This window comes from Falco cherrug, chromosome 3 (assembly GCF_023634085.1).
Source record: "Falco cherrug isolate bFalChe1 chromosome 3, bFalChe1.pri, whole genome shotgun sequence".
NCBI classification, from domain to species: domain Eukaryota; kingdom Metazoa; phylum Chordata; class Aves; order Falconiformes; family Falconidae; genus Falco; species Falco cherrug.
Genome location: NC_073699.1, coordinates 27,710,459 through 27,726,457, shown reverse-complemented (window position 1 = coordinate 27,726,457; position 15,999 = coordinate 27,710,459). Strand labels below are relative to the sequence as shown.

The 15,999-nt window shown below is 36.3% G+C and overlaps 1 protein-coding gene across 50 annotated transcripts in view; it reads left to right on the top strand.

Moving 5' to 3' along the window:
- Positions 1–15,999, top strand: part of RIMS2 (regulating synaptic membrane exocytosis 2) — a 485,159-nt gene that overhangs the window by 382,086 nt on the left and 87,074 nt on the right. For 33 of the 50 annotated variants that reach the window (XM_055705905.1, XM_055705897.1, XM_055705915.1 and 30 more), the window contains 2 exons: positions 1,572–1,607; positions 6,643–6,743. In XM_055705905.1, the coding sequence (XP_055561880.1) occupies positions 1,572–1,607; positions 6,643–6,743 (137 nt within the window). The remainder of the gene's footprint in view (positions 1–1,571; positions 1,608–6,642; positions 6,744–15,999) is intronic. The other 17 variants (XM_055705919.1, XM_055705913.1, XM_055705911.1 and 14 more) reach the window with 5 other exon arrangements.

Genomic DNA, 15,999 nt, shown 5'->3' with positions numbered 1-15,999 from the left:
TATTTGTAGTGTTTATAATGGTGATAGCAGTTTTAAAAAAAATATAACTGAAAGCTTGAAAAGAAAACACAACTATCTCTATTTCTGCTGTTTTCCTAGCAGTATCCACAACCCACACAGACAATATAGGCCAGGCTACCCAAATGCCAAACCAGAAGAATTCAAAAGGCCTTATTTATAAACTGTGCACAATATGGGGCAGGAGAGGCCAGGGAATGGGAGAGGTTTCATTTTGGTACCCACTGGTTTACAAAAGTGTAGGCTTATGACTTGCCATATCTGTTTCCCATTAATTTGCCTAACAGTTCCACTAGGAATTGCCAGCAGAAGAGCAGCCTTGATCCCACACAGGATGGGATGCCAGATCTTATCAAAGTGTGACACATTATTTATGCTCTCTGCAGGAGCATATTTTTCTTTCTTACACATCTACTTTGCTCCAGTATGATTTCTTCTTAAGTATGACTTTATCCTCTGCTTTGATACCCAACTACAAAATGGTATTTCCTTAAAAAATAACAGCTGTTTCCCTCTTCTTCCTGTGTACTATAAAGTAGATCACAATTTCATGAGCAACCCTCAATAACCAATAATTCTGGAAAAATATTTAATTCTAAAAATGCGTGCTATTTTTGGTTTGTAGCTTGGGGGTTGTTGCTCCATATTCATGGGATTGTTTTAATTGAATTTAATATCATTTTGGCTTACAGTAAGAAAAAGAAACAGAGAGTCTATTTAAAAGTTAATGGATTTCTAATTAAAGTAAATTTCATTTGACTTAAAATTCTTTTGCATTAATTACCAAACTTGGATTTCAGAGTGCAGTATTTATGGCCTGCCAAAGTATTTGATAGGGATCCAATGTATTTTCTTTCTTTGTAATAGAGGAATGCCCTGAGCCATTTACAACCTTTGATATGCATTCAGAATATTTGTTGGCATCAGTTAGCTGGATTTAAGTGCATGAACTATGATCTGAGTATTGCTGTTAATGTCTTTTGTTCTTCATCATTTTTTAACTCTAAGACAAGCTACAGTAATATCATTATTAAACCTTTTAACCTGTAGAAGCTATGAGAATTGATTAAACCACTGAAGATTTAAAATAATTACTGAAAACCATTCTGACACATTCAATTTTTATGCTTAAACCAGTAGACTGCATATTGTGTGTGCACTGCATAAAACATACAGCACAAGTAGATTTTTTACTTTTATTTTTGTGTCATCCTATTGAAGGAAACTGTAAAGTAACTATGTCTGACACCTGCCTTGCTCTCTTTTGTGTTGAGCGTGTTCATGATTCTGGAAGTGCACAAAATACCCCTGAGTTCCCTCCAATAAGTCTTCAATAAGAGTGCACAAATGTATACACGAGCATGCAGTGAATATGCCTCTGGATGTAGGGCACCATACTTGGTTGGTTGACTAAACTCATCAAATTAAATTAATTTGGTGGTTTTTCTTCACTTTTCATTTTTAATGCATGATTTATATTACTTTTATTATTATTTCTGCATTTTCTCTCTCCTCCCCTTTTTGTTTTACATATTACTTTCATTTGTTTATAGAAGAAAAGAAAGCAGATCCAGAGAATGGGGATACAGGTAGGGTGACTTATTCAAAATTTTTTCATGTTTTTGACCTTTAAATTCCTTGATCTATTATGTTTAAGCAAATGTGTACCAGGGACTTGGATCACAGTTTTGATGCATTTTGGGGATTTCAAAACAGACACTAGGAAATGGAAACTAAGAAAAGGCTTTCCCAAATGCTTTTTTTGAAGGAGTCATATTAGGGTAAGAAATGAGAAGAGACCGGCATCAGCTAAGGAAGGCTCTCATACACCTCAAGAATTCTGTTCTGTCTTCCCCACTCCAGGCACAGTGTGCTCACCTGCATACTGCCTTTTTCCTCTCTGTTACAGGTTTCTGACTTCCAAAATCTCAATGTTTCTGTAGTTCCCTCATTACTAGTTTCCCCCCAATGCCTGAGCTGCTGTGCCTCCCAGATTTTGTATCCCTCTTGTCCATGCCTATCCAAAACTAAATCTGTCCTAATATTTTAAGAGAAATTCCACTCTACTTCCATACCCCAGATTTCCCTTTTAGTCTCTGTGCCTCAGAAGCCTCGCTGTACAGCAAACTCCTTCTCCAAACACATCATCATCACCAGTATCTATAGTAGCTAGAACAGTTTAGTAATTCCCACTGGAGAAGGCAATGAGAGAAAGAACACAGATGCCAGTTGTTCTTATTTGTGTTTTTTAAATAGATAGGTCTGCCTTAGGCTGAGCTGGGTGATAAGGCCATTTTGATGTCCTTTTTGTCTCTGGTGTGGACCAGACTCTTACCCTTAAGAACAACCAATATTTGACCTAAAGAGCAAATAATAGTTGTTAGCTCCAGGCTGAATTAAATGATTGCTTATCTCTTTGTGAAAATGTGACTCTATCAGCACTTGAGGTCAGGAAAAGTTAGATATTAACTACACCACTGATTACAGCCCCTTAACATTTTTAGGATGAAACAAACATTTAGTTTTCAGTTATGAGGAAAACTTTAATGGTGAAGCAGCTGAAGCTTATCTTATTTCAAGTCAAAACATGAAGATAATGGTTTGCCTTCAAAGCTGGAGCTGTGATTCCAGTGCCTGTCCTGAGTCGTGTTGAAGGAATTATACAGCTGCCACCTAGACCATCGCAGGAATTACGCAGGTGCCACCTCAACAGGGCTTGTCCCTAAATTCTGCTTTAATAAAAGAATCTGAGTTCCTTCTTTTACTGTGTTTAGTATGCAACAGTAGTTACAGCTCGAGCTGGGTGCCTCTGAAGAGGGGCTCCACCTGTCAATTGTTACTGACCTTTATAGTCTTTATAGGTTGTTTGATTTCCTAATGGCACTTCTGCTCATCTAATCCTGTGTGAAGTGTCTGGGGTCTCTTCCTGATTTGCTCCTGCAGCCTCCAGTCACCCTTTTTGTCTGTGTCTTGAGATGTTTCCTTATCTTCTGTTACAGAATATCCTGTAGTTAAACTTTTACTTATACCTCCTTATGTGCTGCTTACATTTGCATAGATAAAAACAAAGGCTAAACTCCAATTTGTGCAGCCTAAGGCTTAAGATACTTAGGCACTAAAGTGCTAAGCCCTCGCACAGATTAGTGTCTCCATGCAGTCCTTGCAGATCCAAGGGCAGGTTGCAAGGTCGCTGTGCACAGCACTTGGGCACCTTATGCTGGCATTTCAGGACTGCGCACTGTAGTTGTGCTGATTTCCTTCAGCACACTCTCTTCTGAAAATATGGAGAATGGCTGGTATTAAATCAGCACTAACTGTTCGTCAGCTGGGAATTTCCTTGTGCTGATGAAAACTCCTCTGAGCCACGTTCAGGCCACGGGCTTTTTAATTTTGGATAATTGTTCAAGATAAGCAGAACTCCAAGGTGTTGCCTACAGTGTAATGATCCCAGTTATGTTTGATGAGCAAAACAAGGCTTTGTCCTTCCATCAGTCTTTCTTAATTTTTTTGTATTCCTATGGCTGAAGTTTGGGTGTCTCACTGGACATTTCAGTTGGAGGCACAGACAGCTGCTGTCTAGAAGCAAAAATTCTGGAAGGGTGTTAAGGCAGAAGGGTACAAATGAACTCGCTTTCGCCTGGCCAGAATTTGGTTGCATACACATGTACAACGTGGCAATGCATGAAAGTATGTCAGAAGTATCTTTAATTTTTCTAGTACCAGTCTCTGTGGTCTTGAAAATGTGTGGTGCTGGGCTCTGGCTAAGGACCTGAATAACACAAGTGCTCAGTCAGCCTTGTGCTACCAGTGTGAAAGCTTATACCTCTTCATCTTCACCACTCTTGATAATAGCTAGGTCCAGGTTACTTCTGATTTGCCTACTCACACTCCAATACACCTCCTGATTACAGGGGGGTCCTTAGTATAGGACTGATGTTCAGCCTTGGTTACCAAAATCATGTTAGGAGCTGGAGCTTCCTAGTGCACCTGGACAGTTAATGAGCTCCCTGGAAGTGCTTTCCGCTCCCGCTGAACTCCCAGACAGGTTTCAGCGAAGTACAGATTTGCCAGCAGCAGTGGAGATGATGGTAGCCCTGCACTTCCACCACTTGGCGTGACACTTGTGCATGCTGGACCACATGAACGGGAAGTGCCGTGGCACTCTCCCAACCTTCCTATTCTCATCCCGATCATGGCTGCATCTGGCTTAAGTTACGTCAATATTAGCCTGCAGCAGCCAGTAACCCTGCACACTCTTTCTGCATGTCAGTTCCATGCAGGGTAGAATCAAAGCTGATCTTCTGCATTATGAACTTTACACCACCCTCAGGGTTCCCTCTTTTTGCATATAACGGAATTCACTCACTTGTTAAAGGCAGTTTCAAAAATACATAGCAAATTCGATTTTCTTTAAATTAATTTTTATGGGAATTGAATTTTTTTTCCTAAATTTTGCCATCTTCTTTTTCTCTTGAGACTAAAATGAGCCACCAGTTTTGTTTAATTTGCTACAGAGGATTTACACCAAGGGGTTATGTGTCCCATTTTCAATGGCAAATTTCAGAATGCTTGGTTTTGCAGATCGTCGGAAATTGGATTTGTAGAAACCTAACTTTCACTTTACCACCTGATCATAGATAAGAATGAATATTTTCACAAGTAATTGTGAAATTTCTAATTTGTGCTCGAGAGGTATTATTTCATCAGTACTTGTAATTTCCTGAAATTTTGCAGAATGTCTGGTGACAAAGAACACGTGATGATTTCATAAGAAAACTTCATAAGAAAAATTGACAAAGTTTACCTACTGGTGAAAAATATTCCTTTGTTACGTTACTGAAGAATGACAGGCAGATTTGCAGAGTGTTGTGATTTCAGCAAAGGGTGATTTCTTTCTTTGAGCAAAAGTTATTTTCCTTCAAAACCACTTATGTGTTACTGCTGTCATTGAAAAAGAAAAAAATATCATTTTCCAGTTTAAAGTTTCTGTTTTTAATAGAATATATCTTTAGAGCTTTTAAAACTAGATCCTTAAAAATCACTGCATCTTAATAATAAAGTGGCAAATATTGCTATGGGACCTATAATGGTTGAGGAAAATTGTGATAGGAAAAAGTAGCTGTATTTTATTTCAGGAATTTTCATCTGCTGCTGTCTTTCTCATTTTGTTTCTCCCTATGAAACACGTTTTTTTCCTCTTTTATTCATTTTTCTTGGTTTTCATTTCTCTTAAAAGTTTTGATGAATTCTTTTCAGTCATGTTGTTTGCAGGCAGTAAATACGGAGAGTTTGAACACAAAAAGCAGAAGCCAGAGGGTTTATAGCTAACAGTACAGTTTAGCCTTATTGCACTCCCTTTCACTCCCTTCCAGATTTCCTGTGAAGTGCTACAAGATTTAGCTGACAGGTCTGATAGTATTTGCTACTGCCATTACCGTTGTAAAAAAAAAATAAAAAATACAAAGCTCAGAGGCCCTGTGCAAAGTCCTACTTTACTGTTAGATTATGACTTAAAACTGAGATTTGGAGTTTAAATCAGGTTTATATGTACACTAATATTCCCATCTCAGTTCCATAAACAAAGTCCAGCTTATTCAATACATAGGATGTTCAGAAACTTCCGTTTATGACTAGTGGGATTCTGAAATTTTAATCCTAGACAGCTTTTGTGTTAGAATTATGGAAAATTTATGACAAATGTCAGTCAAAAGGAATACTTTTTAGCATTCTGTGGCTAATGAATTGATTTGTACCGTGTAAAGTGGAAGAGAATCAAGCCTGTGTGTGTATAACGATAAACTATATTTTGTTTGCAAATCTTTTTCTAACATTATGGGCTGTTGTCTTCCTCTCATTTTTCTGTTTCTCACCTTTCCACCTCAGCTTTGGCACTTAATTCCTTATGATTTTACATAGTAAATTGTGGTGTTACAGTACCAGTTGGTTGAAACCAGCTGCTGCCCGAGTCATAAGTAAGAACCCATCCCTAACGGAGACTAATCAAGTATTTGCTCCAAGATTAGTGAATCCTGAAATCATTCTTGAAGTTGCGTGTCATTTGAATGTAATAAGCCGATGCCACTGGGTGGCTCTTTAACATTCCTTTAGATATCTTTAAATTGTTTTGAGCATGCTAAGAATATGCTCAAATGGTAAACGGAAGGTCTGCTAGCCTGTGGCTGTTACTTCATTAGTAATTTGGCATACCACACTATAACAAGTGCTGAACCAGGATCTCCACCCAACATAAGCACGTTGTCTTTGCATTCCTTTTTTAAAATGAAAGACTAGTTTCTCTTGACTCTTTTGGAAATAGTAAAATTCTGTTCTGTGGAAACATTGTGCTTCATTTACATTCATTTATTCCACAAAGTTAGTTTCATTTGAATTGTGTAGATAGGACAACAGTTTTTAAGATTCTGCTGAAATACTTATCTACTATTTTCCTCCTCTTACAACTTTTCCATTTGCTGCACAATTGTAATTCAGAAAATAAAATTATATATACCGTAATTTAAGTAAATCAGTTTTCATCTCTTTTTGTTAAAACTTACATGAGCATAACTTTAAATTTTGAATTGACTGCTTGTGTATTTATTTATTTATTTTCTTTTAACTTAACAGGTGCAATGGATGTAGAAGAGAGGAATCGCCAAATGAAAATGAGCAAGTACAAACAGGTAGCAGGATCAGATTCCAGGCTGGAACAAGATTATCATTCTAAGGCAAGGGAGTTTTGTTTTGAAAAGCAACAACATATGCTAAACTGAAATAGCCAATATCCTTTCAGAAAGTGATAGATGAGTGGGAGGTTGTTTCTTCAGTAAAAGTTTCTTCTGTGTCTATAACAAGATTATTGGAAACATGCAGCAAAATCCCTTAACAGAGTTGTCTTGATTATTAAAATTTAAGGAGGGTAAGTTAAAGAAAATAAAAGTGGCAGTGTAATTATCCATTGGAATGAACAATAGGGACATGACTTAAAAACTCAGAAAGAAGGAAAAAAGAGGTTTTTTGAGTGACAGATGGAATGACAGGTATTGAAACCTGTTCATGGCTTTCATATAGTTGAACACAGGGTTATCTTGATCTATTGAAAACTGGAAGATGTAGTGTTACTTAGTTTAATAGTGGCAGTTTCTTGGAAAGGTATTTTGTACATGAACAAAAGCTTCTATCCCAGCTGTGGCAATTTGCCAAAGATCTGATTCGTTATGTAGTAGTATAGCCCCAAATCTACTATCCAGAATTTCCTGCTATATGGAACAGGGTCATGTCATGTACAGTGTGTTAATTAAAATAATCAAGGTATTTTCAATTTAAACTTCTATTATACAAAAATAATTCAGTGTCCTCTAAAAGACTTCATTAATTGAGGTCAGACTGCAAGTGGAAAACACGAGACTTCTGACCTATAAAAGCTGGCTGAGGAAGAGAAGTCTGTTTTAGTCTTCTGCTTCCAGGATGTAGTTCCTTGCTGCAAGGACTGGCAAAGTTACTCTAAACTGAGCCATTAATATTCAAAGACAAAGAAATCATCAGATTTTCAAAGTATTTTCAGTTTTGCAGATAATGTAGACGAATGTACATTTCAATGTGGGAAAACAGGAAGAACTTTAGTGAAGCCCATGACAAAATGAAAAACCCTATTAATGAAAATAGTTAGAACGGACAAAGCAAAAAGAAAACAGTGAAAATGGCTTAAAATATTTTAAAAACTCTGTAGAAGTGCTGCATGATTATTTGGGTATTTTACAAATGTAGGGTTTACCACAGAAGGCATAGGAATTTTTATTAACGTGTAGGAGGGATTTGGTGTATTGTCATGTTTAGATGCTTCTTTTATGTTGACACCGATGGCAAAATTATACTCGCATGTGTCATTGTTGGCTTTGAAAGGTGTTACCTTTTAGAGATGAGCGTAATACTGTGAGCAGACCTCCTCGTAAGTGTTATGATTGTATGTACCACAAAAATATTATTTTATGTATTGTATGTATAACCAGACTTATTCTGCTAACTTTCCTGCTCCCTCAACGCTTGACTGAAATTTGAGTCAGAAGTTAGGACTGGTATGGAGTAAAGAGAATAAATGGGCTCTCATGTGAAGGAGCTGGATAGAATATAACTACACAAGGAAACATTTCCTACCCTTGTTTTTCCATTTCACCTACACCATATTATTGGGCCTCACTCTACATCTTTTATCTTTTTTATTAAAACTTTACCTTCAGTATTATTGGAATGTATTAAAGAGGAAAACTATAAATGGAATTATTTTATGAATATGGTGATTTATTTATTGCACACATCGAACAAATTTTCTCCAGAAATAAACAGTTAATTTACTCTTCTGCCAAAGTGTAGTTGCAGTATTTGAAAATGAGTTATTTATTCCATCAATGAACTTGTGGAACTAGGCAACGAATATTCACATATGTATTAATTCGAAATGCAGTCTTAAAATGACACTTAAAATGGTGTAATGTCAAAGCCATATAAGAACCGTAACTCTCATAAACCATATGAGAGTTCCATCTTCACTTTTTTACTACCACTGGTTCAATTCCCCTTAATTAAGTGCTTATATTATCTAGAGACAGAAAATGAGTAAGTACAATTTATCTACCTGGTTTCTACAAAAAAATATTCTGGAATCATGAACTGAAACACATCTTTCAAGTGCTGACTGAAATATGTTCTGTGTGGTACATGATGACTGATTTTTTTAAACCTGTCAGCTAGCACAAGCAGGCAGTCAAGCATAACATGCCTGAGAAAAATGTCATTGAGTAGGCACTAAGTGACATTCAGGAAAAGTAGCACATGGAATTTTCTTTTACCTTTCTGTTCTATTTCTTTCTTTAAATGGAAGTCAACAGCAACTGTATGTCTCTCATGATTACTTTGAGTTAAGAAAAAATATCCTTCCTTGCTGAGAAAGCAAAATTTATAACAGTAAAAGTTACATTAAATTTTAAAATATGAAAATAGACATCAAGCATTATACCTCTGGGTATGTTTTGTTCTACTTCTGGAAGTCAGCACAAGAAGCTTTAGAGGAAAGTACATACAATTCTATGGTACATAGTCATACATTAAGAAGCTTGTGGCAAAGTTTACTTCCCGACATCTGTATTCTTAGAAGCTGCTGAAATATAAAATTGATTTTCCCTTAGATTTTTTCTCATGATTGTTAAAGTTCCAGATTGTATTTTTATTATTCGTATACATGCCTCATTATTTTTTGAAAACTAAGTATTCCATACTATTTTGTATACATGAGCTTGGAAGGTACTATATTGTGTAGTAGAGTTATTTCCTTAAGTGCAGAAGTTGCTTCCTTAAGTGCAGAAGTTGCTGAAGTATGATTTCAGCACAGATACAAGGAAAGCAAGCAATATATTTGGTTTTCATATTTACATCTAAGGAGACATGAGAGGAAAAACTGTGTGGGCATTAGATAGAAGTATTTCTGGTATTGGAACAACTATTTCTGAATATTGAGTACTAGTAAACTTGTACTAAAGTCTGAATTGCAGTGCTGGTAGATGTTGACGTGCAGGAAACCCTGAGTTTTGGTAATGCAGGAAAGCAGCACAGTAGCACGAGTGTTCCACCAGGGGGGAAATAGCAATTTACCATACAGTGGGTCTGCAACACTGCTCTGGTTTACATAATTTTCTTCAAGAATCTTTATAGGACTGGTTTAGAATTTTGCATAAAAACTAAGTGTTTCAGTTCTTAAGTGCTTAAGCAAGATGCATTGTGAGGAGGAAGGGGCTGAGGTGGGAGCCCAGAGAAGCTGAGCGAGCAGCCTGCTGGGTTCATTTTGTTTGCATTTGGTTGAACTGTTGGAGTTCAGTTCCCATACTACCTCATACAACCTCTCTAGAGCTCTCTGCCTTGTTTCATGCTTGGTGCTGCTGCAATTAGCTCCTCTGGCAAACAAATTGATAGTGCTATGCTTGGTGAGTAACTCCTGCCCCTGGCCATGCTCACCACTGCTCAGATTCAGGAATCCCTGCTGACGAAGGATAAAAGATGTGAGGAATCATGCCATTCCTCTCTCCTTGCCCCATGACTGGAATGTGCCCAGTGGATGGACTGGGGAGAGTTGAAAAGCTTTATTCTACTGAGAAAAGAGACAAAAGGTACTTCTTGTATGCAGAGCCCTAGAAGTGTTTTCAATCAATGTGAAATGAATGTAGAATCAAGAAAGAATTAGAGAACTCCATCAACTCAGGCCATACTAACCACCAGAAAAGGGCTTGAGTAACTTAAAACATTGAATGCCAAAGTAAAGGGGACTGGATTTATGTAGGAGTTAGAATAGTGAAAAATGCTTGTTTTCTTTAGGAACAAAGGTGAAGCAGAGACTGGCAACTAGCTGACACACATTTAAACCTCAAAGTATCATAAGGCTTATTTTATTTGTTTTATTAGGAGAAAATAATGACCTACAAAAAGGCAGAGAAATCCAGTTATATAATACAGCAATTAGTAATAGTCAGTAATTAGGAATGTAACACATTAGAGCAACAAGTAACAAAGTTGGGGTAAAAGAGGTAAACCACCAGATAAAAACTCAAATTTTTGCAGAACTGGTGACAAGATTATTTAGCCAAATGTAGAAGAGAATACCAAATACAGATTAATACAGCACACCAAAGAGGACTTGCCAACTCCCCCCTTAATGATTCATATTGACGATAAGACTGAAACTTCCTATATCATCAGCTTTTAGTTTTAGGTATGAGCATAATTCTCTGTGTTTGGTGTAAGATACTTAGGTATGAGCGTAATTCTTTGTGTTTGGTGTAAGATACTAGCAATATCAGCATACTAGCATGCTACTTGGTGATCTTCTAACCTGTTAGCAAGATCAAGACAAACTGAGCTGTGGAAAAGAAGAGTTAAGCCTGCGCTCAGTTGATTTGGATAGTCTAGATGCAGCTGAAATGCCTTTGGAGCATGCAGACCCTGAAAAGCTGCAGTTCTTCAGGCTGAGACACTTTGATTCAGCAATGAATCAAGTACTACCTTGTGGGTTACCTGTGTGAGAGAATGTGCAAAAGGTAAGAGCTGTAACACTGGAGGTGGAACAGGTTGAGTTTGAATACATTGAAAGCAGATCTCCTTAACTCTCAGTCTTGTCACAATGTGCAAAAGTGTCCAAGAGCTGCCTTTTCCCTCTGAAACCTGCAGTAAGTAGTTGTGTCATTGGTACAGCTACATGTGGTATCTTTTGACCTGTGTTGTTGATTGAAACATTTAATGGTGTTTTGAGAATGCTTTTGTCTCCTTAAAAATCAAAGCAGAGCAGTACACAGAGCAGCAAAGATTGCTAGCAGAAACACTTGCCACTTTTCCTCTTGAAACCCTGGCAGAGGGGGAGTTTAACAAACATCCAAGCTAACAGGACGATGACATTGTTGATATTTTTGCTGTATATAAGCTGTCGTTGATTGATACTGGTTTCAAATTGGCAATTGTTTTTGAAAATTTAAGCTTAGAATTTGGGAGCTCTGAAAAGATCATGATATGCCCAATAATAATTTGATAATTTAGAATAATTATGAATATACCTCCTTGATCCTATAATAGTTTCTTACAACTTCCATTGTTAAGGATGTGACTAGAAATATTCAAAATAATAAAAAATGGAGGCTATGTTAGATATCCATATTCCCTCAAAACAGGGCAGAAATTGCATATGTTTTGTATACCTTTCTTTTTAACATACCAGATTAAATTTTAAAATTTTAGATATCTGAGTAAAACTGGAAAGATTAAATAATTAGACTAGAGCTATGCTAAAAAATAAAGAAGGCAAAAATACACACACAGATTTTCCATGCATTTAATTTGCATAAAATACCTGTAAAACTAAGGGCCTAACCAGTAGAATTTGATAGACATATAAATGGAATTTACTGTGCGTAGTTTTACAGGGTCCCTTTATCTTCCCCTTCCCCACTTCCACGCCAATAAACTCTTTGTTTCAGGAGAAAACCAAACACCAATTAAGCTAACAAATAATTTTCCATATGAGGAAACCATTTATTTTCTGTCCCAAGGCTTTTCTGCTCTCCTATGGACTAGTCAATAATTGTATTTTTGGACAAAAGACTTGATAGCTAAACCAGCTGTCTGGGCTGCAAGGACAGGTCCTGTCACTCTCCACAGCCTGTGAGTGCTCAGGTTGCCCAATCTATCATGATCATTTTTGATATGCAAGGAATGTTACTACTCAGTGGCAGAAAGAATCTCTCTGGCCCATAGTGCTGATAGCATTTATATTTTTCAATCAAGTATTTTATTGTATTTTTAATATAAAAAGTTTGTGGAATAAATTGCTAATGTTGCAGTTCTGTTTGCTATAAACGCAGCGTTTAAAACGCAATTATATACTTTAAAATGTAGCTAGATGAAATAAATTCAGAATTCAAGATCTGAGCTCTATACACATGATAATAGAAAACATCTCTTCTTTTACCAAACTGTATTTTCCTGAGGGGTTAAAAGTAATTTAGTGAGCTTGAATAGAGATGTGGATTGGTGTGATTTCTAGTATTTTCTTCTTTAGTCAGATATGCAAACTCCCAGAAAAGTTTTCTGTTGCTGTCATTTTTCTTTTTTATTTAATTCAAGTTGTTCTTTAATTTAGTTTGGTTTTGATGCTTTTCAAATTTATTTTTTAATCTTAAGTATCCATGTCTCTATTAGAGATTTAGGGTATTCTTAAATGTGATACTGTGTTTAACATAAATACTGCATTAACATATCATGATTACAAACATCTGAAAGCAGACTGATACTGGCTGTCTTTATCTGTCAGTGGGTCCTTTCTGTTGTCAGCCATTTCCTTAGCTCTTGTGTAAGCTTCTATTACTGATCGTATATCTAGAAAGCAGAGGTTAACAACATTGTAAAACGTTGTTTAAAGGACCTTAAAATTTTACAGTGAATCTCACAGAAGAAAAAATGACTCCTGAAAATAAAAAAATAAAATCATCAGTCTATTTTGGCTCTGAATATTCATTAGTTATTGGAGTTTATTGGAAAAAGGGAACTTTCAAAATAACTATGCTTTTTCATTTAAAAAAATAATAATACTATGTGCAACACAGTCTTGAGATTTACTCTTACAGCAATGAGTTAAATATTCTTTTGCAAAAAGCAAATATTTTCCAGAGAAAAATCATTTTTTCAAACACATATATACCAAATATACATCAAAATGTGTATCAAAGGTTTTCTATCATAGCCAGATTCAATGAAGTACTTGCAATCATTCCATTTATAATCACATTGTAAAATCATCTGGGTGCTGTTTTGACCAACTTCCAGCCAGAGCAATCACTGCAATTTATCTTAAATCCTTTTAATCTTTTTGTAACAGAAGATATTTTCCTTTCAAAACTGCTTTGTACAGAGATGTGAATAGCTGAACTGTTAGTCTATTTTGGTTCAGAGTGGCTATCTTTTCATAGTGAACTCAACTATTTCTGTTTACAGCTTTTATCTGGATTTAAGCTGTAAATTCCAAGATGCTATTGAACTGAGTAACAATTAATGTATAAAATAGTGTGACTGTGCTCAAGTTAATTATCTAAGATGTACTGAAACTGATGGTATGCTGATAATACATGAGAAAATCTATGGAAAACAAGAAAGAAAATTAACTGGGAAATATGTACTAAATATCTGGATGCCAAAGTGTGACATTCAAAAACAGAGAATATATGAAGTTAGTTGAGTTGCTGCAACAGTCAGAGAGCTCCAAGAAATGAGAATGATAATCCATGATAACATGAAACACACCGGACTGTAGTTTGTGCTACTTAATTCTGTGCCAGGCCGAATAGGTGCAAAAAAGATGTTATTCACATTTGAAAGATATCAAGGATAGAGCAGTGGTTCCAGCCAGATGGAAACAAGATTGCTAGATCAATTTGCTAGGCTACTGACCATGAAAAACCAGGGAAAGTGCGGCACACAAGTAGAAAGGATAGACCTGAAGTCCCAGTGCAGTGCTCACACGGAGCCTGCTTAAACACGTAGGATTCAAAATGAAGAAGCAGGAGCTTTGCCTGCCTGCTTCCCAGGGGTGGTTCGGAGGCCACCGGGCACTATTAGACTTGGAGGCAGGGAAGATGGGTGGCCCCTGGCCTCGTGCGCATCCTGCAGCAGCTCCAGAGGGTACCCCGGGGCGGCCAGCAGTGAGCCACTCCCTGGGGCTCAGCTGGGTATTCCTCAGATGGAGGATTCACCCAGAGTTCACTGTTATAGTTTGTAATTCTGACTGTAACGATGAGGCCTGTTAAGTGGTTTTACCAATGTGGATGTTTTCTTTGGTTCAGTCTCTGGGAGTGCTCATCTTTTTTAATGGGTTGATTTATTTTTTTTTTATAGTAGTCCCAAAGTTATCAGCGGAGATTTTGCCAGTGTATCAACTTTTTCCAAACAACAGATTTGTGGTTTTGAGGAATTTTTGCCATCTGTCATGCAAGAAAAGATCTATATACTCGATCAGACTTCCCCAAGGCACTGCATATTTTTTGGTTCTTTTTTTATTTTTTGTTCAGTATCTTAACTACATAATCGCTTGCAATTAATTATAGCGAATATAACTATGACTTCAAGCATCTGTATTGCAACTAGTGTATATGAAGGATTTGGATGGATATGTAACACACCACTGTTATTCTCCAAAAGCTCATTGTGCACAATGGAGCTAATCAAAGTAGGGTCAGGACCTTGGAGCCTCCATGTAGGGAGGTTGTGCTTTTGTAAAGCCTTCAGCAACACTTCTACTGAGAATGTTACGGAAACATGAAATTACCTCTGTGGCCCTTCTAACCTATGGTATTTCTGACTGTCAGTTCTTGGAAGTAAAGACTTCGCTTACAAGAATTAATACTGATTTAGTGTTAGGCAATAGACTATTTTCTTTATTATCATCCTGCAGATGAAAAACATTGTTTTACTAGAGATTTCACTGACACTCTGGAATCAGCAAAAAAATAACAGGAAGAAAAAAAAAAAAAGCAGTTGTAAAAATTTAATCCTTACTTCTGAACAGAGTAATGATGTACCCATAAAGTGTTCATTTTTGTAATACAAAAAATAGGATATTAAAATTATTGCAGCAAACTTATTCAAATAGTAGTATTCCAAGATAGTAAAAAATGAAATTTTAGACAAAATTATCTAATAAAGGTAAAGACTGCATAAACAAAACCTCTTTCTTTCCCCCTAAAAAAGCAACTTGTCATACGTCTTTGCCTTGAATATATACAGATATTTTGTCTAATAACCTTAAGTATGATGATGAAAAGAAGTTTGGAAACTGCTTCTTCCAGAGTCAGTTTATGTTGAGGAAAAAAATTCATCTCATACAACAAAACATACACAATTTTTTCATGAAGTTCAACTTGTGTTTTCACAGTAAAATTTATTTGATATATCTTTCTTCTTCAAACTATGTAAAATCTTTAAACGGTGTCATATTTGTTTCCTCATATAGAGTATCTTAGACCCAGTAAATTTCAAAGAATCAGGATGTAGCATCCTGTTTCTGTTCTCTTTTGAGAGACACATGCCATCAGGTAAAAAACAATTGTAGTGATTTGTAAACTTCTGCAGTTTTATCTGAAGCAACTATCTAATTAATAATATCTGCACCTTACTTAGTTTTAATGTGATTCTAATTTTCTAAAAGCAAAATTAGAAACACTATGACATAGTTTTCTGTATCTAAGAGACAATAATGTAAATTCACTTCTGGTAACAAGGCTGACATTCAGTTTCAAGAATTGCAAAGAAGTACCTCGGGTGTGTTTTAGGAGGCAATTAGAAACATTTCCTTTCCCACTTCTAAGCTAATTTCTAGTCACATAAATTTAGGAAATGCTCTGCTAAGGAAGTATCGGTAAAATGAAAATCAAGGTTTCTAATAATTTGTAGGCATTAAAG